Below are 25,285 nucleotides of genomic sequence, written 5' to 3'. Positions count from 1 at the left end.
CTCTAATTTCATCCCAACAGAAATGGTTTGCTCTATCTCCATGTGGTTTTTAATGTAGAAATAATTTTAGCATAATTTTGCTTAAGTTTTCTGAACCTTTGGTTACCCTTTTTTGAATTTTTTATTTGTTTTAGCAATCGTGTTTTTTTTTTTTTTCTGAGAAGATTGTCTTATTTTCTTCTCCATTTCATTCTAGTAGTCTGCCCTTGTTTTATAGAGGAAATACATCATGGAAATTTCCTGTGATTGAAATGTTTGAAAAGTTGCTGTTTCCTTCCTAATCTCTGTTTTCTCTGGGAACATCGTTTTCTTTTTTCCTTCTATATGCTGAGGTTGCTGTGAGATTTCTCTATATGGCTGGCGATTCTTTGAAGCGTTGTTGTTGTTGTTCAATCCCGACTCTGCATCCCCATGAACTGCAGCACACCAAGCTTCCCTGTCCTTCACTCTCTCTCTGAGTTTGCTCAAACTCATGTCCACTGAGTCAGTGATATCATCCAGCCATCTCATCCTCTGTCACCTCCTTCTCCTCTTGCCCTCAATCTTTCCCAGCCATCAGAGTCTTTTCCAGTGAGTCAGCTCTTTGCATCAGGTAGTCAAAGTATTGGAGCTTCAGCTTCAGCACCAGTCTTTCCAATGAATATTCAAGGTTGATTTCCTTTAGGATTGATTAGTTTGATCTCCTTGCTGTCCACAGGACTCTCAAGAGTCTTCTCCAGCACCACAGGTCGAAAGCATCAATTCTTTAGCGCTCTGTCTTCTTTATGGTCCAACTCTCACATCCATACATGACTACTACTAGAAACAAGTCATAACTTTGACTATATGGGTCTTTGTCGGCAAAGTGACATCTCTGCTTTTTAATACACTGTCTAGATTTGTCATAGCTATTCTTCCAAGGAACATAGTCATATTTAAGAGTGAGGCAGTAGAAAAGCTGGGTGTAAGGCTATGCATCTGTGACTGAGATTTTAACAGTCAAGATTTACTTAAAGCGTTCTTTATGAGATTCCATTTTTTTGCCAGAATATGGAGAATTCCGTTCTTGGGCACCAATTCTTGCACTAGTCGCCTTGGTTTCTCCCTAGACATACTGGACAGTACTGGGGGAAGATTTCCAGTAACTACTCTTGTTTTCAGCTCACATCTTAGTCTTAGTTACTGCCGTATTGGAAATGTCTGTGTCCTGAGCCTGGATGGGGGCTTCCCTGGTGGCTCAGGCAGTAGAGAATCTACCTGCAATGTGGGAGACCTGGGTTAGTCCCTGGGTTGGGAAGAACCCCTAGAGAAGTGCGTGGCAACCCACTCTATTCTTGCCTGCAGAATCCCCATGGACAGAGGAGTCTGGTGGGCTGCAGTCCATGGGGTTGCAAAGAGTCAAACACAGCTGAGCGACTAAGCACAGCACAACAAACTGCTAATCATCCCATGCTGTTTTCTTTGTGATTGTGAGTTTATGCTTTTTGTTTCATATTATTTAATGGGGGGGGTGTCTCAGGAAGGAAAGGATGTATATGCATAAATATGTATGCATATGCCCCATTATGAGTCACTATCTCCCTTTAGTATTTTAGGTACATATTTACACCTAATTTCCGTATCAACATCAAGTTGAAGTTATCTGTCATCTGTCATGTCTCCCTGCTAACAGTGTAGGCCATTTAATTTGTTTTTCCTTCTTTCTTCCTTTTCCCACATTTTGTTGAAATTGTTGGAATTTTAAGTGAATGTAGTTACCATTCCTTTGCTCTTTTAAGTGGATTTTTTTCCTTTACAGTTCTGTTAAACTTTATAATCTCAAAACCAGCAATTAGTTTTAATACACTTTTTACTGTTTTCTTTGATTATCACTAATTCTTGTGATATCTAGTATCTAAGTATATGTCTTATCTAGAAAGCTCTTCCCTTCTTGAGTTCTCTATTCTAACATAAAATTTTACTTGTTTGGAGAATTCCATAGATTTTATGCAGGAAGGGGTACATGAATCACGTATTTTCTGAGTCACTGATGGCTGAAAATGCCTTTCCTCTTGTGATAATGTGGCTGGCTATGGAGTTCTAGGGCTACAATCTCATAGTTAAACCAGGTGAAATCTGAGGGGTGTCTGATTCTGGTTACGGCTGCAGCCATACTTATCTCTCTTGGCCACAATTTTAAACATCTCACTGAATATATGAGTCAATTTGTCTCTCACATTGATTTGTTTTATGTCAGGTGTCATTTATTCTGATGGCTCAGCTGGGTTAGCCTCTTTCAAGTTGCTGATTCTGCCCTCTGACTCTCTGTTGTCATCAGTTTACACGTTCTTCCCATCCTTTCACAGTTCAGCAGGACAACTACTGTTCCTTTCCATATGATGTGTAGGTGCCCAAGCCATGTGTTCATTGGGCAGTAATATTTGTCATCTAGAACAAGTCTTCAGGCTTGCAGGGATCCCTTGGAATCGTAGGTGTCTAGCTGGGATGTCTGCTGGGTTTGGGGTGTCCTGGTGCCTTGTGTCCAGGGTCCAGGGATGTTGCTGCAGGTACTTCATGTCCTATAGCGAAGGCTAGTGGCCTGCAGAAGAGGGTTCTGATGGTCAGGCCTGATGGCAGGACACACCGCTCTGCCTCTTCCCTGAAGGGGTGTTCTTCAGCAGCTCTGGGTACACATTGATGCACAGTCACCCCAAACAGCAGCACCTCTGAGGATCTGGGTCCCAGCTGCGTTACCTACCACATGCCTCATTTCATCCTGGATCACCAGCTGGTTATTCTCTTGACTCTTGGACAGAAGGGCCAACTACACTTTTCTATTTTTCAGAAAAATTATCTTTAGAGTAATAACTTTTTGCTGGTACTATTTACTTTTTTCAATTTTTATTATAAAATATGTCAGTGCCAAAGAATATGTGTGTGTGTGTGTGTGTGTGTAAAATACACGTAGTTTAAAAATCAATAATAAAACAAATGGCCATGTACCTACCACCTTATTTAAGCAATAACTCCTTTTCTGAAAAAGGTATTTTGTGGTTCTAAATGAATTCTCCCTCTTTCTTTCCTGAGGCTGTGGGTCAGAGGTGGATGGTATGTGTGGCCTTAGTGAGGCTAAAGCAGCTTTCTAGTACTTCTTTCTGAAAAAAGAGAGAAAAGTACAAATAAAGTGTGTAAAGAGTACCCTGAGCTGTTTGCTATCAAGAAGTCCTGATGACTGCACTTAGTGGTTGGTGTGGCTGTGTAAGTCACTGTTGGTTTCTCCTGGTGCCCTCTGACCCCTTGCTCACCTATAGGGCACTTTTGTGCAAAGAAGAAAAGCCCCTCTTGCTATTTGCCAGTTATTTTCTGTAGTACCTGGGATGCACAGACATCTGTCAACAACTATGAATGTGACTAGTGAGTGGCTCCTGGAGCTTACGGGCCACACAGCCTTAACTCACGGTAGACCTGGAGGTGACCACAGGGCTCTCTGGTGGGCTGCATCAAATGTACAGTGAATGTGTGCTATGTTTCAGGCACCCTTTAAATGCTTGGGATTCAGTCCTAAGAGGGACAGACAAAACCCCTGCTTTCATGGATCTCCCATTACTGGACTTGGGAGAAAGGTGGTTTTGTGGTACATGAGCTGAGAGCCAGCTAAGCTGGGTCAGGTGCTATGGTGACTAGCAGGAATAGATCTAGGATTTACTCTATTTAGCATGTTGTCAATGCCAAGTAAACCTCAAGAGGCCATATTGTACCACGCGGATGAGTTCAGAGCTCAAGTAGGATTCTGAATGCAGGGTGACCATAGGGCTAGACAATCCTGGGTAAAGTGTCTTCAATGGGATTATTGATTTCACCTCTTTACCCTCTTAAAAATATCTTAGTCTTGGACAGTAAATTATATGATCACATTTATTAGTCAACTTTTTGCTATAGGGATAAACACATTCAAAATCTTGGTGACTTAAATAAAACATCAACGGTTTAAGTTTTGCTCATGGATCTATGGATCGTTTTGCTGTCCTGACCAGTCTGTGCATCTGGTTTAAATTTGCTCTTCATTCTAGACTCTGGGCCTGCACCACAAGTCTTCCATTGTGGCCCCTAGGCTGAAATATCAGCCACTTTCTTCTCATGGCAGAAGGTGGGAGCCCAACAGTCCTCTGCTCCAAGGTGGCATGGGCCATATCTACACATACTTTATTGACCAGAGTAAGTCATGTGGCCAAGACCAACGTCAAGGGTTTGAGATTTATGCTCCATCGTTGGAGGGGGGCACTATGGTGTGGAAGAGTGGATATTTGGTAAATGATAATATATAATTATCACATCACACTTGTAACCTTACTGCCTTCCAGTGTGTCCAGCCTCTGCCATCCTCCTAGTGGTGTGTGTGTCAGGTTGGTGCTGAAGTGATTAACATGATGCAGAGAAGGGGTTTTGCCTCTGTTTGGATTACAGAATGTATTAAGGGGTTTCACTGTGTTGTACAGATTGTTTTATTTTTAGATTTCGTTGGAGTGGGTAGAGGTTGATCTTTGCTGCGGCAGCCTGATTCACTGGGAAGGGTTTCCTCTTTCCCAGCACTGCCAGTACTACCACCTATCATAGAAGTTTTCACCACCAAATTTTCCATCCTGCTGTGTGAGCTATCAGAACCAAGTAGAGCCTGTGGCCAAACCATGTTCTCTGCCCCCTCATGTTGGGGCGCCATGATTTGTGATTTCTAGTGTCCTTTACTTTGCCCGCCTTGACTCTTCCCTATCCCCCATCCCTGCCTTTGTTGCTCTGCACCTGAGATTTTTCAGTTCAGTTTTTCCCTCAGCATTTCTTCATTGTTGTTTTCTGTTGTTCAGTCGCTCAGTCGTGCCTGACTCTTTGCAACCCTGTGACTTCAGCATGCCAGGCTTCCCTGTCCTTCACTGGCTTGTGTTAAATGTTCAGCCCTGATTGGTTTTTTGTTTAAAACAATCCCAGAAATGCCTCAGTATTAGATAGAAAGTACCTGTCCTTGTTTTCCATAGTTAGATAGTTTGCTTATCCTGTTTCAGTGATATTTGAAGAGAAATGGGATAAGCAAAGATTTTGAGCTCAATTACCAATGTCGAAACTGGAGCCCCTGTGTTTCCAAACAGAGATATGATGTTGTTTTGCCACAAGGGCAAAGATTGATTGGGAGGCATGGAGGAGACACATCAGATCCATCACCAGCCCTGGCAGCTGGCTTTCTGTCAAGGGCAATTTTTCATGAAGAAATTATCTTATCGTTTCATAAGAATGATCGAGTACCTTAAGAATCATGTTGAAAAGTGCACAGACAGCAGGTGGTCAGCTTGATTCCTTAGGGAAGTGACTTGCAGGATGGGTTCACAAAGCATGCCTCAGCTGTCTCATGTCATGGATTGTTGGCATGCTGTGAATCGTTGACATTGTGACTGTTAGTAACTGATTCCTAATTTTCCCCTTCACTAGAATAGGAGTCTGTGAAGGTTAGAGTGTGTCTGTCATGTTCTCCATTGTGTCTCCGAAGCCTGGCACAATCCCTGGCATGTAATGGACATCCAGAAAGCTTTGGCTGAAGCAATGCAAATATTAATGATGGACAGTAAAGGCAGAACCTGGGACGAATCCTTGGGGCCTCAGACTGTAATGGAGCCCAGTAAGGGCAGGTAGGGATGTCCTTTAAGGAAGGAGTTTATAGCACCACGGTGCCAGGAATGAGTTGAGGTTGATGCCTCAGCCTCCCCCTGGCTCTACTGTAGGGTGGGGTGGAAGCCTGGAGAGGGATGGGCTTTGTTCTGAGCATTGGGTGCACACCAGCTCTAGACACTGCACTGCCATGGACCCTGGCTGAGGCCGTGGGGCCATGCTCCGTGTAGCAGATGTTGTTGTTGCCCCACAAAACCCCTCTCCCTTGGCACTTGAGCATCTGCCTACTGGCCTCCTAGGCCAGCCCTGCATTATTTGAAATGTGGAGATTTTCTGGCCACAGAAACTTACTTTGCCACCCACATAGCAGATGCCCCTTGAGAGCTGCCCTCAAATCAATAACTGAAGGGGATTGATGCTATAAGAAACCCAGGCCCCTGGGGTGTGGACCCTCTGCAGCAGTTAAATCTCTGTTCCTCCACTGTGGTAGCTGGCTTGACAAAACCCCCTCCCCCTACTGGCTGCTTTCTTACCCCCCTGAATTACTTCCCTCTTCTAACTGGGTCACTTCCCTACTCCCCTACCTATGTTTTCTTCATTTTCTAAATAAACCTCTTGCCCTTGACCACTTGTCTCAGCTCTGCTACTGGGGAAACCCAAACTGTGACTGTTTGCCACCGGTCCCAGGCACCTGACCACCAGGTGGTCGGTATGCTTGAGGCTTGAGAGGCCTTGAGCTGCAAAATGCTTAGACCCTTAAAAGCTCATATCAAAAAGAGAGGGAAAAGCACTCTAATTTTCTCTTGTTTTAAAAAAGATATTACTTAAATGACTCCCAAATTATTACTGCTCTCTGAGATGACAGAGGAATTTTTAATGATAGTTGAAACCACTCTACTCCCAGAATATCAATGATTTTTACTGCTGAGGGGACAGGGTCTCAGTTCCCTTGCAGGGAATTCCTGGTCCCCTAAATACACCCTGTCTCTTGCTATCGCAGGCTGTTTGTTTCTAAACATGCCTGCATGTTACATCCTCTGTGCTTGTGTCTGAATCCTCATTGTCCCTGCCTCAGAATCACCAGGGACATTCAGTATGCATCCCAGGTGATATGGCAGCATCCCAGGCCTGGCCTTCCGCCGTCACTCCTGAGGGATGCATGAATGAGAGGGTCATTCTGCCCACACTGTGCAGTAGGTGGGCACGGGAGGAGCAATCCCACTGACCTTTGATCTTTGCTTCTTTGCAGATATCTCAGTGAGCCTGCTGACCCTTGTAGTCACTGCCTGTGGCCTCGCTCTCTTTGGTGTGTCTCTCTTCGTGTCTTGGAAACTCTGCTGGGTTCCGTGGCGAGAACGAGGCCTGTTCTCTAGTAGCAAAGACAACAACCAGGAGCCTCTTAACTACACGGACACAGAGACCAATGAGCAGGAGAACAGTGAGGGCTTCCTAGACCCTCCCACCCCTTGTCCAGACTCCTCCATGAAGATCAGTCACACCTCCCCAGACATTCCCCTCTCAACCCAGACGGGGGACCAGGACAGCTGTGCCCATGGCATCCGCGTGCAACGCCAAGTCACAGAGCCAACCTCATCAGCTCGGTCAGTACCGCCCCCTTCCTTTCTGGATGCAAGGCAAGCGCTGCCCTGCTTCCTTCTCTTGGCAGTAGTGGCATTGATTTAGCCAAGGAGCCTGTAACCTTTCACATGTCCCTTTGGTATCAGAGACACGAATGTGGGAAAACTTGTTGCTTCCTATACTCCAGTCAGGTTCCTGAGCACTGCTCAATCTCCCCTTAGTTCATAATAACCGTAGTTAACATTGCTAAGACTTTCCATATCAAAGACTGTCCAAGAACTTTATGTGTATTATTTTATCACTGCTCACAACTTTGTGTGAAACAGATCCTATTATCATTTTCATCTCACAGAAGAAGAAACTTAAGGAAATTAAGAAACAAAGTCATAAATTGGTAAGCACCCAGCTCAGGGTGTGAACCCCTGTTCAAATACCACCAGAGCCCAAGTTCTTAGCCTCTCTTCCATGCTACTCTTGTAGTGCTATGAAATTGATTCCCTGTGCCTCTAGCCTAGCCCCCACAGGGTCTCCATAGAGTCCCACATGGTGGCTGGAGTCTTTGTCCATCTCCAGGCTTTTCAAGGACTACAGAGAACCTAGGCCTAGGGTCACTGTCTTTCCGTGGGCTGGATCGTTGTGCTTTTGCACTGTAGAGAAATAATACAGTGCAGTGACAAAAAGCAAGGGCTCTTCGGGCCAGTGAACTAGCTTTACCTGCAGGTGTGATATTGGACAGATGATTTAACCTTCATCTGTTTCTGTTTCCTTTTGTGTAAGAGGAACAGAGATAGGTGGTTTTAAGAATGAGATGGTGACATGCACGTCACATGCCTTGCACAGGCCTGCACCTAGTGGCTGCTCCACCCGGTGAGCTGCTGTTTTGTTTTTGGTGATGCTGTCATTATCATCATCATCACCGAGACCTGCCTCTTCCAGGACTCTGATGCATAAAGATAGCTTTGAGGCTAAACAGCCAATTCTGAATCACTGTATATAAAAATTCACTCTCAATAAGGCTTCAGGAAAAGAGACTAAGAAAGCAGCTTTCTTTAAAATGAAAATATTTGCTTGAGTGATAGCTGGAGGAATAGCATGTGCTGTTATTTGAAAAGTACAAGCACAGTTTGCAGTTATTTTTTTAAAAATCTTTTTTATTTGTCCTCTAGAAGATTTTACCCTTTTTATGTTAATCAAGTTTATCCTAGAGGCTCTGCTCATTCACATTAAGTGGGATGGAATATGACAGTCTGTAATTTAATTTTTTCCAAAACCTATTTTAGCATCATTTCCAATTCTGAATCAAAGAACTTTATCTAAAATATTCCTCTGTGAGGAAATGGATGGTTGTTTGCCATTTGGTTTAGAAGAAATCTTCAGATTTTATCATTAGGGCTTCTCTTCAGATTTAAGACTTAAATATAACTAGAGCTCTGTCTGATGCTGCCGTGGAGTTTGTGCATTGGTGCAGACTCATAATAAAATCCTCTCAGTGCTTCAGTAAGTAGGGCCTTCAGATGGAGTCTCCACTGAAATTGTCTCCTGTTTGGTTTTACTCTGCATGTTAATTTTTCTGATCTGGGTTCCATCAATATGGTGTTAACAGTACTGTGTGTTTATTAGATGAAAGGTCCAAGGACTCTGCCATAATTCTAGAGAATTGATAGCAATCATATCACTATAATTATTAGTGTTTATTCTAGAAAATATGTATATAACCTGCATATCAAAGAATAGATTTTATTTAAAACTAAAAACTGTAGATATCTTTACCACTGACCTATAGAAACTGGGTAGAAGGAAAACAAAAATAAAAAGAAAGGGAAGGAATTATCCATGCATTTACATTTTGATGTATTTTAGTTTTGAAGTCATGCAATTAAATTCTCTCTTCTGATGTCTAAAGTTGTTTAGTAATATTTGAGTCCCATATGACAACTAAACTCTTTCCAGCTGTATTTGACCTAATACTGATAATTTGCATCATTTTGCATTTCAAACATTCTTATCTAAATTACTGCTGACCTGATTCTGTGGGTTATGTCTGGAAATACGTATCTTTAACTCATGGTCTTACCATAATGAGAAGGATATGGTCTTATAATTCTTTAGAGTTGTGCTATAAACACAAATACACAAAGCCTTTTTACTGACAAAGTGGGGGAAATGAATGAAATTTCCTTGATACTCCAGAACATTTTTAACATCCTTTTTAAAGTAGCATTTTTCATACCATATTTGTGGCGGGTGGGGAAGTTACTCTTGCTGAAATGGCTCTAAACAATCTGCGTTGCTAGTTATTATTTCTACTCCCTTCTTTCTCATTATGATCTTTACTCTCTCACTGCTGTCTCTTTCATACTGCTTTCCTCCTGTTCCCATACTGTTACCGTTTGTCCCAAAGTTCCCTGGGCACATGCTCAGCCCAGAACATGCAATGCTTGGACTCCCAGTTAAGGCCTCCCCACTTGTCACAGAGATTGGCACAGCTTCTGCCATGGCATTTGCTACTACTACTGTCACCTGGCCCCTTCAGCTTAGATATGTATGGCTCCCACCACTGCCTTTGGGAACATCCTAACGATGAGTTTTGCTGCATCTTCTAAGAATATTTCTGGTCAGGATGACTTTCTGTTGTTCTTCCAAGATCAGGCATGTTTGCCTTCTGTTTCTGATTAGCTTAGTTACTGTTAGACCCTCCAAAATTCCTGCTAATTCCTTTCAATTTGGATGAAATCCCTTTTGTATAATGACCTAATATCCTGGGAATGTGGATTTTTTTTTTTTAGAACTTTTCAGTACCAGAACATTTTAAAGGTCTCTACTCCAAATATATGAAAATCCCTGAGTCCTCAAAATAGAAGGATCCTTGAAAAACTATCTAACCCGTTTCCTGATTCATGACCCAACATGAAAGTCCAATCTGTTTTAAGTCTTCTCAATTTCTTTTATAACACTTTGGTTTTATAAAAATTTCAAGTTCTACACCACACGCTTCTTATCAGGTCTATTAAGGCCCTGTGTCGTACCGCCATAGTCTCTTGCTACCAGCTATAGGCCTCACCTCCAGCCAGGGCCACCACGTGGCACAACCCCAGAGGATGCCACTAGCCTGGACTCAGTTAAGAGACCCTACCCGAAAAAGCTCATCGCATTCCATCTCCATCTACACTAGCTTTGCTCTTGCTTTCTTCAGTATACCTGCCATTTCTTGCCCTGAGACCTTCATAAATGCTATTCCATCAGCCTGGAATGCTTCTCTCCATGTCATACTCCTTTGCAGCCTTAATGTTCCATCTTAGATGTCACCTCCTCAGAAAAGTTTCCTTGAATGAATGAAAGTTGCTCAGTCGTGTCCAACTCTTTGCAGCTCCATGGTCTGCCCATGAAATTTGCCAGGCAAGAATACTGGAGTGGGTTGTCATTCCCCTCTTCAGGGGATCTTCCTGACCCAGTGGTCAAACCAAGTCTTCTGCATTGCAGGCAGATTCTTTACCATCTGAGCTACAGGGAGTTCCCTGACCACCTGTCTGAAGTACGTAGTCTTTCCTCCACTCCTTCCCACTCTTTATTCTTCTACAAGTTGCCTTACTTTCACTTCCTCACAGGATTAAAATCTATTTCTAACTATACAATTGTTTGTTTATTATCTATATCCCACTCTAGACTATGAATTCTGTGAGTTCAAAGACCAGATCTGCTTTGCATCTCCCTATGTAGGTCAGGAAGCAACAATTAGAACTGGACATGGAACAACAGACTGGTTCCAAATCAGAAAAGGAGTACATCAAGGCTGTACATTGTCACCCTGCTTATTTAACTTATATGCACAGTACATTATAAGTAATGCTGGGCTGGATGAAGCACAAGCTGGACTCAAGATTGCCAGAAGAAATATCAATAACCTTGGATATGCAGATGACATCACCCTTATGGCAGAAAACGAAGAAGAACTAAAGAGCCTCTTGATGAAAGTGAAAGAGGAGAGGGGAAAAGTTGGTTTAAAACTCAATATTCAGAAAACTAAAATCATGGCATCTGGTCCCATCACTTCATGGTAAATAGATGGGAAACAATGGAAACAATGACAGACTTTATTTTTAGGGGCTCCAAAATCAGTGCAGATGGTGACTGCAGCCATGAAATTAAAAGACGCTTGCTCCTTGGAAGAAAAGTTATGACCCACCTAGACAGCATATTAAAAAGCAGACATTACTTCGTCAACTAAAGTCTGTCTAGTCAAAGCTGTGGTTTTTCCAGTAGTCACGTATGGATGTGAGTTGGACTATAAAGAAGGCTGAGCAGTGAAGAATTGATGCTTTTGAACTGTGGTGTTGGATAAGACTCTTGAGAGTCCCTTGGACAGCAGGGAGATCCAACCAGTCCATCCTAAAGGAGATCAGTCCTGGGTGTTCTTTGGAAGGACTGATGCTGAAGCTGAAACTCCAATACTTTGGCCACCTGATGCGAAGAACCGACTCATTTGAAAAGACCCTGATGCTGGGAAAGATTGAAGTTAGGAAGAGAAGGGGACGACAGAGGATGAGATCGTTGGTTGGATGGCATCACCGACTCAATGGACATGAGTTTGAGTAAACTCAAGGAGCTGGTGATGGACAGGGAGGCCTGGTGTGCTGCAGTCCATGTCACAAAGAGTCGGACACGACTGAGCAACTGAACTGATGTATCTAACACCTATGCAGCCTCTCACACATAGTGGAATTTTTCATGAATGACTGACAAAATGCATTCATCAATATCAGGCCATTTTTCTTGTGTTCTGATGACACAGCACTAAAAGTGACAAAGCACTAAAAGTATAAACTGAGTGGAGCCTGTAATGATATGAAACCAGTGGAAGGTGACTTGTCCTAGGTCTCACATTGATTCAGAGCCTTACTTTTGAATTTGTCAAAAAGTAAGTTCAGAGACTTTTGAACTTGCCTCTGAACAAAGTAATCTGTAGAGTCACAGAAATACTCTGGCAGAATTGAAAGAAGACGACAATTTGAGTCCTCTAAATGTCATTATTGGCCACAACTCCAGTAAGCGGTACGTTAGGATTAAATGTTGTAATTACTCCAGAAATAGCACAGGTTTATTAAGCTATATATATATATTTTTTATATGTTGAGAACACTAATTAGATGTAAACATTTCAAACATAATGTTTTGAATTAGTCTTTTAGTTATGTCTTCAGATTTTAATAAACTGACATCTTCAAAAATAAAAGTTGCCTAGTCTATGGGGTCGCACAGAGTCGGACACAACTGAAGTGACTTAGCAGCAGCAGCAGCAGCAGACCTCTCTCAACTTCCATGAAACCCTGAAACGAGATATAAATGTGTGTTTTCTCTACTGGGTTAATTATCAGGAACTATTATGTCCATGGCATTTATATATTTACTGTAGACATGTGAAAACTTTAGAGAAAGTGTTGGTGGACGTAGGCTCATTTTAGTAACAGAATAAAATATTTGAAGGTGACACCAAGGTTTCGTGCCTTTTTATCTTGGCTGAGGGTTGGGGGAGCAAGACAGGCTTCATGTATGCAGCAGCATTTGAGCCCACGCCTCCACCCACCAAGGCCCAATACCTGCATCTCCATCATCTCACTCACTCTATAAGCCTCTGAATCCCATTTCCTCCTGTCGTTGTAGTCAGTTAACTGTGTCTGTCTGTCTACTACCCCCCTTTCTTCTGTGTCCATTTGTGATTCAGAACAACCCAACCCTCCCCTCTCCTTCACAAGGGAAGATTCCAGGAAGGCCAGTTTCCTGTTTCCAAAGTGTCTTAATTTGAACTTTGTAAAGAAACCCATGATGGTTCTGAAGGCACTCTGCTTCTTTCTTTCCTGTCTTTGGACCCCAAAGCCTTAAAACACTAGTGTCCCAAACCAGGGAGGGATAAGTTCCTCTCTGAGATATGGTCCCTGAGATGAGGGAGGGTGAAAGAGTATACTCTTGTCTGTGGTTGCATGGGAAACCCAGCGAATGAAGGGAAATTCTGAACTCTGGTTCTTAACACAGAACCTGGAAAGGAAGATGTGGGCATGTGTGAGGGGAAAGCTGCTGGGGCAGAAGAGCTGAAGGTCCCATCATGCTGAAGAGCTGGGCCCCAAGAGGAAAACTTAATTTCCCCATTGAGGTATAGTGCATCAGCTGGGAGGCTGAGAAGTGGGAGGCCCGGTCAAGTAGGCAGGCTCAGCTCAAGTGGTCTCCAAGTACCGTGACAGTTTCCCAAGTCAGCGGCCCTTCTTTATCCCTCTCCCTAACATCCAGTCAGTTCTTATTCCATCTGCCCTGACTTAAGTTAGTGTACAACTCTCTCTTCACCCCTGGCCAGGCATTTCCTGAAAGGCAGTAACAAGGCTTTGCCTCTCTCTCCCTTCCTCCCTACCTGACCTCTTACTTCGCACATTCAAATTTGTTGAATTGTAGTAATGTCCTCTTTCTTAAGATCCAGTGGAGGTGGCTGGCTTTTTGGGTGACTGAGACTTTATCTGGAGACTCAGAGTGGGATGCTGGAACTGGTTAATTCAAATTTGATGGAAGGAGAGGGGGGATCCTTTTGTGTGTAGGCATCTACCTACCTCTCCTTACCCTTGGCTCAACTCAGCACAGGCTAACATTCCTTCAGGCCGAAAGTGTGTTTTTGAGCTTGTTATGGGAAATCAGCTTTGCAGATTTGGTTGGTCTTCTTGGAAATTGGGCATTCTCCAGGGTCAGCCACCAGTCTTCTGGCTCAGGTCTGGGACAGTCAAGTCTAACGGTGACGTCCTCTTCCTTGCCTGTTTCACAACAGGAAAATGGCTTCTGCCCACCTTGAGTGGGGCAAGAGGTGGAGGAAGCTGAGAGCTCCAGGCCTGGGGGCAGCTCCTCTCAGTCAGCATTAGGGTGACTTCCTTACCGAGAACACCATTTCTCAGCTTTCCTTCTTGGCCACCCTCATTGGCGCCCATCATTCCTTCCATTCATGGTGCATATTAAGTGCTGAAAATATCAAAATACAGGACTCCCTAGACCTACTCAGAGGACTGTCTGCTTCAGACACACATCCCTCCTTGCTCCACTCCTTCTGTGCCCCTAGGCAGAATTCCAGATCCTTATCCTGGGGAGGGGCTCTACTCACCTCCAATGACTGTTTCGGACCCTTACATCTTGAGGGGAGCTCAGGTCATGACATTCTGCTCTTTATCTTTCCTCTTTTCTGCTTTTGATTTGCTTTTTCCTCCTGCCTCCATTTAAGTAGCCCATGGAAACTGTGGACTATTGATTTTCCAGCTCCTTCACCTCATCTTCTCCTTTGTGTCCCTGGGGGAAGCCTCCTTGCTCTCCTTTCTAGCTGCCGACTTTAGGCAGCAGGGTGATGGGTTACCCTGTTTCTCTGGCTGCTCTGAGCTTTGCTGGTCCATGCCCCCAACTCCAGTCACCACTCACTCTTTCCTGAGGGAAATTGGAAGCAACTGAAAGAAAGCCCCAGGGAGTGAGCACTGTCATGGCCTGTTACAGTCTTTGCCGTCTGCTTTAAGCCACTTCCTTACAGTTGAATTCAACTGGTTTCCCAATAGTATGTGTGATCCTGAATAGGAGGAAAAAGGTTGAGACTGAAACTAGTTGCGTAAAACATTTGGGTAAACAGTAGTATTCGTACCTGTGCTTGATTTTTAAAAAGAATCTTCAGCTCTCTTGGAATTTGGAATGGAGTCCTCCTGTGCAGTTGAATTCTGAGGTAATGGGCTCTTACTTTGGTCTTTGAAGTACAAATCTCTGCATAATGCCCTCCCTAGCCCATCCCCTCCACCCCCTGGCAGTCCATTCTGTTTAGAAGAACAGAACACGTAGGATTTATTTCTCTCCAGATTTCATGTCTAAGAAAATGTGACAGTAAAACAGAATATGTTCCATTGCCAAGCAGCCAAGTTCATATATTTTAAATTGAAGTGTACATGGCAGGTTTAGTCTTGCAGATGAGAGATAAGACAAAATGCTGCTGTGAGGAGGCCAAAGCCATGACTCAGAAACCTCACAGTTAAGCTTTTAGGCACAGAGAGTCTGCTCAGGCAACCACCTCAGGAGAAAAGTGGCAGCAGAGTGGCAGGGGTTGCACCGGAGTAGACCCAGGACCCGTGTTCCATGGTAGACGTTATGCCAAGACGGCACATCTAGTAGGTCTTGAAGATGCGCTTTTAGTACTTAAACTGCACCCCTGACTAACTTCTGGAGAAGGCAATGGCACCCCACTCCAGTACTCTTGCCTGGAAAATCCCATGGACAGAGGAGCCTGGTAGGCCGCAGTCCATGGAGTCACTAGGAGTCGGACACGACTGAGCGACTTCACTTTCACTTTTCACTCTCATGCATTGGAAAAGGAAATGGCAACCCACTCCAGTGTTCTTGCCTGGAGAATCCCAGGGACGGGGGAGCCTGGTGGGCTGCCTTCTGTAGGGTCGCACAGAGTCGGACACGACTGAAGCGACTTAGCAGCAGCAGTAGCAGCCTGACTAACTGGATAGTACCCAGGATTGCCCATCATAGGTGGGAACTGACTCCAGACTCAAGCAGGGCCCTTGTTTGAACCCAATTTAGAGAGAAAAATCACCAGCAGAGGAAACCAAAGCTGGTTCCAGCCACTTCTGACCCCTGCATGGAGATTGAGGCTTGCTGCCCACTGGGGGCCTTTCTGCCCAGAAATCCCAGTAGAGCAGGATTAAAACTCTCTAGTCTAGCACTGCAAAGGTTCAGCATCTAGACAGGGACTGACCTGGGTGCTAGCACAGAGAGCTTTATCATTGTCCACCCGACTCTCCTCTTCCATCCTCGAAAAATCAAAAGATACAGAGAAAACTTAAGGTGGTGAGTGGATTTCTTTGTAAGAAATTAAAATTCCACAAGAGAAACATTCAGGCCACACAGTTTTTGCACATGTGGGAATGTGTATGGCTGAGTGTAGACTGTTGGCTGTGACAGGTGCAAGTGACAGCTCTGTGATTGTGCTTTTGTTGTACCGTGTGAGTGATTAGTAATCAGGAGGGTATTTTAGGATGAAGAGAAGTGTTTAGCATCATAGCATCTGTATGACAAGGGAGAATAATTTCAAATATGTTTCAGGGCCTATTAATCCCATATTTGCACCTTCATTTCATAAAGTAGTCTAAAGAAAGGAAAAGAAGACAAACTCCAGTGTTTACTCTGTCTCTCCAACTATTTACTAACACCTCAGAGACAGTTTGACTATTCCCTTTTACCTTCTGGTGGAGAGGAGCTATTTTAATTGAGGTGATTGAGAGACAAAATACAATATAATAGCTATGAAACTAAAACGAACAAAATAACCTTAAAGACAGCTTTCTATGTAATGACTACTTCTCTCAGTTTGTGAGGACCCATACATATGGCAAAGAGATTTTCAGGAAAACTTTTAACCCGAACCAGCAAGCTTATAGGGTGAAATATAGATTCTGATAGCAAATATTTAATTTGTTAATACCAGTGTCCAACCTTCTCTAACTGAATCCATATATAGATTTATAATAGCTTACCTTTAATTTTTATGTCTCAGTGTTTATTATAGAAATAAAACCCTCCCTCCTCATCACTTGTCACCCACATGGTACAATGAAAGTACAGTCATGGAGCTGGCACTTGTATCTTTCAGAATCAACAGAATCCCCTACAAACAGATGCATCCTGTCACATACATTTCCAGAAGAGCAAAGACTATGTTCTTGTGATGAAATGATTTGATTTATCCCATGAGAATGTGAATCCTCAGTAGGCTAAAAACCAGTGCCAGGAAATTCTATATAATTTAGAAAAATATCCAATCTTTTTAAGATACCACATAGCTATTTCATTTTCAGGACCATACTATATATTAAGGAGAATTAATTTTATTTTCTAAACCAGTTTGTACAAATCTTTACCTCCCACCAGGTGAATAAGCTTCTCTAATTTCATATTAGACAGTTTAGAAAGTACATTAAACCCTTCAAGGTCACATGTTAGTAAGAGCACTTCCAGATGCCCAGGCCTCAGTTTTGAGCTTCAAGCCTTGGGGAATAGCCTACTCACATTGATAGGCATTTTGAATTTAGATTTTTAAAAAGCCTACAAATCTGAACTTTTAATAGTATGTAGCAGTCTACCTACATCCCAGGCACAGGTTTGTGAAAGACCCAGAGCTAATGAGGTTATAACTTTGTTCTCTCTTGCTCTTCATTCAAGGCACAATTCAATCCGAAGACAACTCAACCTGTCAAACCCAGACTTCAATATCCAACAACTTCAAAAACAGGAACAGTTGACTGGCATTGGTCGAATTAAACCGGAGTTATATAAGCAGAGGTCATTGGATAACGATGACGGGAGAAGGAGTAACAGTAAATCCTGTGGGAAACTGAACTTCATTTTAAAATATGACTGTGACTTAGAGCAGCTCATAGTGAAGATCCACAAAGCTGTCAACTTGCCCGCCAAGGACTTTTCTGGAACTTCAGATCCTTACGTCAAGATCTATTTGCTTCCCGATCGGAAGACAAAACACCAGACTAAAGTTCACAGAAAGACCCTGAACCCAGTGTTTGATGAAGTGTTTTTATTTCCAGTTCCCTACAATGACCTTGCAGCCAGGAAGCTTCACTTCTCTGTCTATGACTTTGACAGGTTCTCTCGCCATGACTTAATTGGCCAAGTGGTGGTGGATCACTTCTTAGACTTGGCTGATTTTCCCAGGGAGTGCATCCTGTGGAAGGATATCGAATATGTCACCAACGTGAGTCTAACATTTCTTCATTTTGGTTGAGGGTGGGGAGGGGGGAGCTTTTTGGTCAGCATGCAAACAGATTAGTTACACCTTATTTTATTTGAGGGGTAGAGTACAAAATTTATCTCACTGTACTTAAAGCTATTGCTTCAGATCTCCTTCTTCAGTTTAGTCACTCAGTCGTGTCCAGTTCTTTGCGATCCCATTGACTGCAGCGTGCCAGACTTCCCTGTCCTTCACCAGCTCCTGGAGCTTGCTCAAAATCATGTCCATTGAGTCGGTGATGCCATCCAACCATCCCATCCTCTGTTGTCCCCTTCTTCCTCCTGCCTTCAGTCTTTCCCAGCATCAGGGCCTTTTCTAACAAGTCAGTTCTCATCAGGTGGCCAAAGTATTGGAGTTTCAGCTTCAGCATCAGTCCTTCCAATGAGTATTCAGGACTGATTTCCTTTAGGATTGACTGGATTGATCTCCTTGCAATCCAAGGGACTCTCAGGAGTCTCTTCCAACACCACAGTTCAAAAGCATCAGTTCTTCTGTACTCAGCTTTCTTTATGGTCCAACTCTCACATACATACACAACTACTGGAAAAACCATAGCTTTGACTAGATGGACCTTTGTTGACAAAGAAAGGTCTCTGCTTTTTAATATGCTGTCTAGGTTGGTCATAACTTTTCTTCCAAGGAGCGTCTTTTAATTTCACACCTGCGGTCACCATCTGCAGTGATTCTGGAGACCAAGAAAATAAAGTCTGTCACTCTTTCCATTGTTTTCCCATCTAATTGCCATGAAGGGATGGGACCAGATGCCATGATCTTAGTTTTTTGAATATTGAGTTTTAAGCCAACTTTTTCACTCTCCTCTTTCACTTTCATCAAGAGGCTTTTTAGTTCTTCTTTGCTTTCTGCCATAAGGGTGGTGTCATTTGCATATCTGAGGTTGTTGATATTTTCTCCCGGCAATCTTGATTCTAGCTTGTGCTTTTTCCAGCTCAGCATTTCTCATGATAGCCTCTGCCTATAAATTAAATAAGCAGGGTGACAATACACAGCCTTGGCATACTCCTTTTCCAATTTTGAACCAGTCCATTGTTCATGTCTAGTTCTAACTGCTGCTTCCTGACCTTCATGCAGGTTTCTCAGGAGACAGGTATGGTGGTGTGGTATTCCCATCTCTTTAAGAATTTTCCACAGTTTGTTGTGATCCACACAGTCCAAGGTTTTAGCCTAGTCAATGAAGCAGAAGTAGATGTTTTTCTGGAAACCTCCTTGTACCTTTCCAGAAAGAAGCCTTTCACAATACTCATTTTGTGGTTTCTAAGAATTACTCATGAAAGCAATATTGAAAAGTAACATTCTCTCTTTTCTACTTCCTGGTTCTAAGGAATTCCCTAATAGACATTAGATATTATCTGCCCTCCTTACCTTATTTTCTTTAGAACTTTCTTAGGTTTGTTTGTGTTAAGTGGATCCTGGCATCCTATTAGCTTTTATCTGTAGCTGAGGGCATGTTGCCTGACTCTCTGAGAGCATTAAGCCCTTGCCATGGTCTCAGGTCAGCTCAGGAACATTTCTTATGATCATCACATCTTCAGCTTTAATCCCAGAAGTGAGAATGATGGAGAAGAGTTGGCACCACATTTTAAAATACAGAATCAAAGTTGCAAGGAGATCTGTCTGAAAAGATCTACAGATATTGACAAAACTAATCTATACAAGGTCAAATCCTTTTTTAGAGCCCAGGAGAGAGGGCAGAAGTACTGTGTATTGTTGCCTTATATCCATGTTTACATCTAGACATGAGATCACAATGGTGGTATTTTCACTCCATTTGCATCTGTTTTACTATCCTGCAGAGGGGTACTGACACTCCTGAAATAGAAAGGAAAATTGTGCCATCTTAGGGGACTCTGATATTTTAAGACCACTTGTGTCTTTTCCCTGTGCACATTTGCTCAGGTAACTTTGTTAGCTCATCTTCTGAAGGGAATATCATTCTCTTTCTCTGCCTTGGCATCCAAGACACCAAGCACCATAATTCTTGTGCTGCTTGGATAATGATCTAGCTAGAGTTTGGAGCCCATTTAGTGAAAGACTCTTATCCACTCAAGAAGAGAACACACAAAATCTCTGCCCAGTGACCCATCTCAGCCACGTTTGTCAACTGGGGACTCATGTTGCAAGGGACACCTTCTCTTTACGTGCTGTGTGATAGCAGGCCAACTTTGTCCTGCTACTCAAATAAGCAAAGTGAAGCATGGAGTTTTGCTGGCCTTTATTATAATGATGAGGAAAGAAAAGAAGGAACTGGAGAAGAAGCAGAGAACACCAGATGATGAAATTAAGGTGACAGGAGATTGGGGAAGGAACACATCTCTTAAAACTTGAAAGGTTGTGATATTTGTAAACCCAAAAATGGTTGCTGTTGGTGGCAGGGGTTGTATCCTAAATCCCAACTGGCAAAATCAGAAGGCAGTGCTAGGAACTTAAAAAAAGAGGGCAGTGGGGGCAGGCTGCTGATATTAAGCATCGAATGGCTCAAGAATGAACCATCTCACTGGAGTTCTTATCAAATCGCCTGTGTGTAAGCTAAGAGACTTCTGGCCAACAATGATGAGCCTTGGTACAGAGGCATCAGTCACGTCATCTAGTGTGACATCTTTTTTTAACTTTTTGACTAATGGATTCTAGGATTCCATAAAATAACTGGAGTGGTTATTAGAAATCTCATCAGGGATCCTGCTGTGAGCTGCCTTCTAGAGATTTTGTGGGGAGCATAACACGGAGTGCGCAGTGGCTGATGAAAGTCTGCATAAACTGACCCTTGGTGGGCAGGACTCCTGAAGCAGTCTCCCATGGGGTGAAAGTAACGAATGGGGGCCTGCAGAGGCCTCTGGGTCCTGAGATCACTGCCATCGTCACCCTTTGCCATGACTGTGGTGGGAGACTCCACTGATGGAGAATCCTGGGCTTCCCTAGAGTTGAGGAGAATGTCAAATTATTTATCAGGGAGGCAAACCATTAAGGCTAAAGGCCTTGAAACTCTCAGTTGTTCCCTCAGCCAACAATAAATATTCTGAGCGTTGATGGTGTCTGGATGGCCAGCAGGAGAAAGGATGTCCTAAGAAAGGAATTACAGGTTGTTTCATAATCTACCATTTAAGAAATTTTTGTTTGAAAAATTACAATTTGGGGCTGTTTTAACTATGCTTTTTTAAAGGTGACTTTGTACAAAGACTGAGAAGGAAAGTCTGAGATTTACCAAGGTTTCATTTTTATAATACACATGTATGCCGCACAGTATACATACTAATGAGGGGATGATAAGAACAGGCACACCCCTCAGCTGAAGAGCAGACCACCTCCACCAAGTGCTGATGATGACCCCTGGGCTGTCCTCCCCCATCACACTCTTTTAGCCCATTCCTGCCAAGAGGAAACCACTATCCTGAACTTTATTTGTAAGGTAATATATTCTTCAGTTTTGTCTGTTTCTGCTTTTCATTGCTCTTCTTTGCCCTTTTATTTCAGTCCACATTGATCGTGACATTTAGCAACAGAGATGAATGGAGCCATGGTTCATTAATTTTCATTACTGTATAAATTTTCATTGTGTTATATACATTAATTGGTTCTTTTGTATTGATGATATTTGGGTTGTGATTAGTTTTTTTATGGTTCTGAATAATACTACAGAGAACATGTTTTGTGCACACGTCCTGGTTCACACGTGCATTAATTTCTCTAGGAAGTAGCCCTGATAGAGGAAATACACACATACGTCCAAGTTTTCTAGGCAGTGCCAAGTTCGTTTTTCCATCATGGCTGTACAAGTTGATCCTCCCGCTGAGGTATGACAGTTCCTAAGGCTCCACATTCTCACTGACTCTTGGGATTGTCACACTGTTTAATATGTAAACGTGCATGTAAATATATGATTTGTGTATTCTTGGTTGCCAAGGTTAATGGTCCTTTGATATGTTCATTGGTCATTCACATTTCCTTCCTTGCTAAATGTTTGTTCAGCACTTTTAATTGTTTTTTTCCCTATATATATAGATGCAATCCTTTGTTGGTTGTATGTATTACAAACATCATCTCTCCATTTATGGCTGCCTTTATACTCACTTGATGGTGTATTTTGATCAGTAGAGGTTCTTAAATTTAATGCAGTAAAATATATCAATATTCTCCATTGTAAGTTAGCACTTTTCCATCTTATTTAAGAAATCCTAAAAAAAATAAAATAAAATAAAAAAATAAAAAAAAGAGAAATCCTTTCTTACCCTATTCATAAAGATATTTTTCTGATGTTTTTATTAGAAATTTTAATGTTTTGCCTTTCCTAATTATGATTTTAGTCCACCTCTCCTCTTCTTAGAAGGACACTAATCTCACCATGAGGGCCTCACCTTCCTGATGTCATTTAAACATAATAACCTCCCAGAGAACCCACTACCACAGTGGGGGTTCAGTCAGTTCAGTTCAGTCTCTCAGTTATGTCTGACTCTGTGACCCCATGGACTACTGCACGCCAGGCTTCCCTGTCCATCACCAACTCCCAGAGCTTGCTCAAACTCATTTCCATTGAGTCGGTGATCCCATCCACCATCTCATCCTCTGTCATCCCCTTCTGCCTTCAATCTTGCCCAGCATCAGGGTCTTTTCCAATGTGTCAGTTGTTCGCATCAGGTGGCCAGAGTATTGGAGTTTCAGCTTCAGCATCAGTCCTTCCAATGAGTATTCAATACTGATTTCCTTTAGGATGGACTGGTTGGATCTCCTTGCAGTCCAAGGGACTCTCAAGAGTCTTCTCCAACACCACAGTTCAAAAGCATCAATTCTTCAGCACTCAGCTTTCTTTAGGGTCCAACTCTCACATCTATACATGACTACTGTAAAACCATAGCTTTGACTAGACTGACCTTTGTTGGCAAAGTAATGTCTCTGCTTTTTAATATGCTATCCAGGTTGGTCATAGCTTTTCTTCCAAGGAGGAAGCGTCTTTTAATATCATGGCTACAGTCACTGGGGGTTAGGACTTCAGTATGAATTTGAGGGATACAAACATTCAGTCCATAAGACATCCATACTTCTTTTTCTATATGAATAAGCAATTTTCTGGCATATTTTCCCAATAATCTGCAGTATAAGCTCAATCCTGACTACATCTCTATATATGAAGAGTCTGTTTCTGAATTCTCTTTTATCCGTGTTTCTGTTTGAATGTCTCTACCAATAGCACTATTTGTAAATTACTACCATTCTATGATAAGCTTTAATGTCTAGAAGAGAAACTCATCCAGCCTACTTTTTCTTCAGTTCAATCATAGCTGACACTCGGCTTTCCTCAAAAATGTTAGAATCATATTGTCAAATTAAAATTTCTTTCTGGTGTTTGTTTGAACTTCTATGATGTCTATAGGTAAATTCATGGAATTTTTACATCTTTTGTGATACTGAGTCTTCCTATTCATGATCATGGTACATCTCTCCATTTATTTAGTTCTCCTTTAAAGTCTTTCATGCAAAGCTTATACTTTTCTACATGATGATGTCTTTCATGTGTCAAATATTTTGTTAGTTTGATTACCAGGTATCTTACTTTTTGTTATTTTAAGTAGTATCTTTTCTAAAATTGCATTTTCTAACTCTTGTTGCTGTATAGTAATGCAGTTTAAATTTTGTATGTTTATCTTCTATTTAGCCATTTTGTAAAGCTCTTCTTACTTTTATAATTTATAGACTCTTCTGAATTTTCTTTGTAGATAATCAGTCATGTGAATTATGATAGTTATTTTTTTCTAATCTGTGTACTTATTTTTAATTTAGCGGACAGACTGGAATTTCCCATACAATGCTAAATAATAATTGTGGTGCTAGTCATTCTTGACTTGTTCCTTCTTTTAAATGGAATGTCGTTAACATTCCCATTCAGTATGGTTTTGATATAGATGTATCATATCTATATCATCTACATCATGGATGTCTATCATGTCAAGAATGTATTCCTCAAGGACTTCCCTGGTGGTCCAGTGCCTAAGACTTTGGTCTCCCAATGAAGGGACCAGGTTTCAATCACTAGTCAGCAAACAAGAACCCACATGCTGCAACTAAGAGTTTGCATGCCACAAGTAAAGATCACACATTCCACAATGAAGGTCAAAGATCCCATGTACCACAGTTAAGACGTGGCACAGCTAAATAAATAATTTTTTTTTAATGTATGCCTCTCTTCCTAGTTCACTGAACCTCTAATTAAATTGAAGTATAGTTGATTAATAATACTGTGTTAGTTTCAGGTTTACAGCATAGTGATTCAGTTATGATTATATTCCATTATAAGTTATTATAAGATATTGAATATAATTCCTTGTGCAATTCAGTAAATCCTTCTTAATTTTTTATGTATAGTATTTGTGTTTGTTAACTCCATATTCCTAATTGTCCCTCCCTCCTTTGGTAACCATAGTTTGTTTTCTCTTGCCTATGAGTGTGTTTCTATTTTGTATATAGATTCATTTGTATTATTTTTTAGATTACATATGTAAGTGATACCATCGTACTATTTGTCTTTCTCTGTATGACTTCACTAAGCATAATTTTCCTAGGTTCATCTATGTTACTTCAAATGGCAATATTTGTCATTTTTATGGCTGAGTAATATTCCATTGGATATATACCACAGCTTAATCCAGCTGTTTGTTGATGAGCGCCTGTATTGTTTCCATCTCTTGGGTGTTGTGGATAGCGCTGCAGTCATGTATCTTTTCTAGCTGCGTTTTTCACTTTCTCTGGATGTATGTCCAGCAGTGGGATTGCGGGATCATGTAGCAGCTCTATTTTCAGTTTTTTAAGGAACCTTCCTACTGTTCTCTGTAGTGGCAGCACCAGCTTACATTCCCACCCATAGTGTACAAGGGTTCCCTGTACCTAAGCCTTTTTATCACACACATTCATTTTATCAAATGCTATGATCTTCTGGGTTTCTTTTTTTTCATTCTAATCTACTATTTTGGCCAGTGACATTGATCATTTTCTAATTTTAAGTCAGTCTCGTATTCTTAATATGATCCAGACTTGCCTTGATATATTGTGTTTTACACATTGCTGAGTTCAGTTTGCTATTTTGTTTAGCATTTTTTGCATCTGGCTCATGAGCGATATGTGTAATTCACTTTCTTGAATGGCTTGAAATCATGGTAATTCTTGATTTATAAAACTATTTGGGGAGAAGGAAATGGCAACCCACTCCAGTGTTCTTGCCTGGAGAATCCCAGGGATGGGGGAGCCTGGTGGGCTGCCATCTATGGGGTCGCACAGAGTCGGACACGA

At 42.1% G+C, this 25,285-nt stretch overlaps 1 protein-coding gene across 2 annotated transcripts in view; it reads left to right on the top strand.

Annotated features, from left to right (window-relative positions):
• The window catches only part of SYT9 (synaptotagmin 9), a 212,123-nt gene that overhangs the window by 59,035 nt on the left and 127,803 nt on the right, over positions 1 to 25,285 (top strand). For both annotated transcript variants that reach the window (XM_040258469.1, XM_040258470.1), the window contains exons 2-3: positions 6,860 to 7,211; positions 17,413 to 17,959. In XM_040258469.1, the coding sequence (XP_040114403.1) occupies positions 6,860 to 7,211; positions 17,413 to 17,959 (899 nt within the window). The remainder of the gene's footprint in view (positions 1 to 6,859; positions 7,212 to 17,412; positions 17,960 to 25,285) is intronic.

This window comes from Oryx dammah, unplaced genomic scaffold, assembly GCF_014754425.2.
Source record: "Oryx dammah isolate SB20612 unplaced genomic scaffold, SCBI_Odam_1.1 HiC_scaffold_17, whole genome shotgun sequence".
Lineage (NCBI taxonomy): Eukaryota > Metazoa > Chordata > Mammalia > Artiodactyla > Bovidae > Oryx > Oryx dammah.
This window is presented reverse-complemented; position numbering and strand designations above follow the sequence as displayed.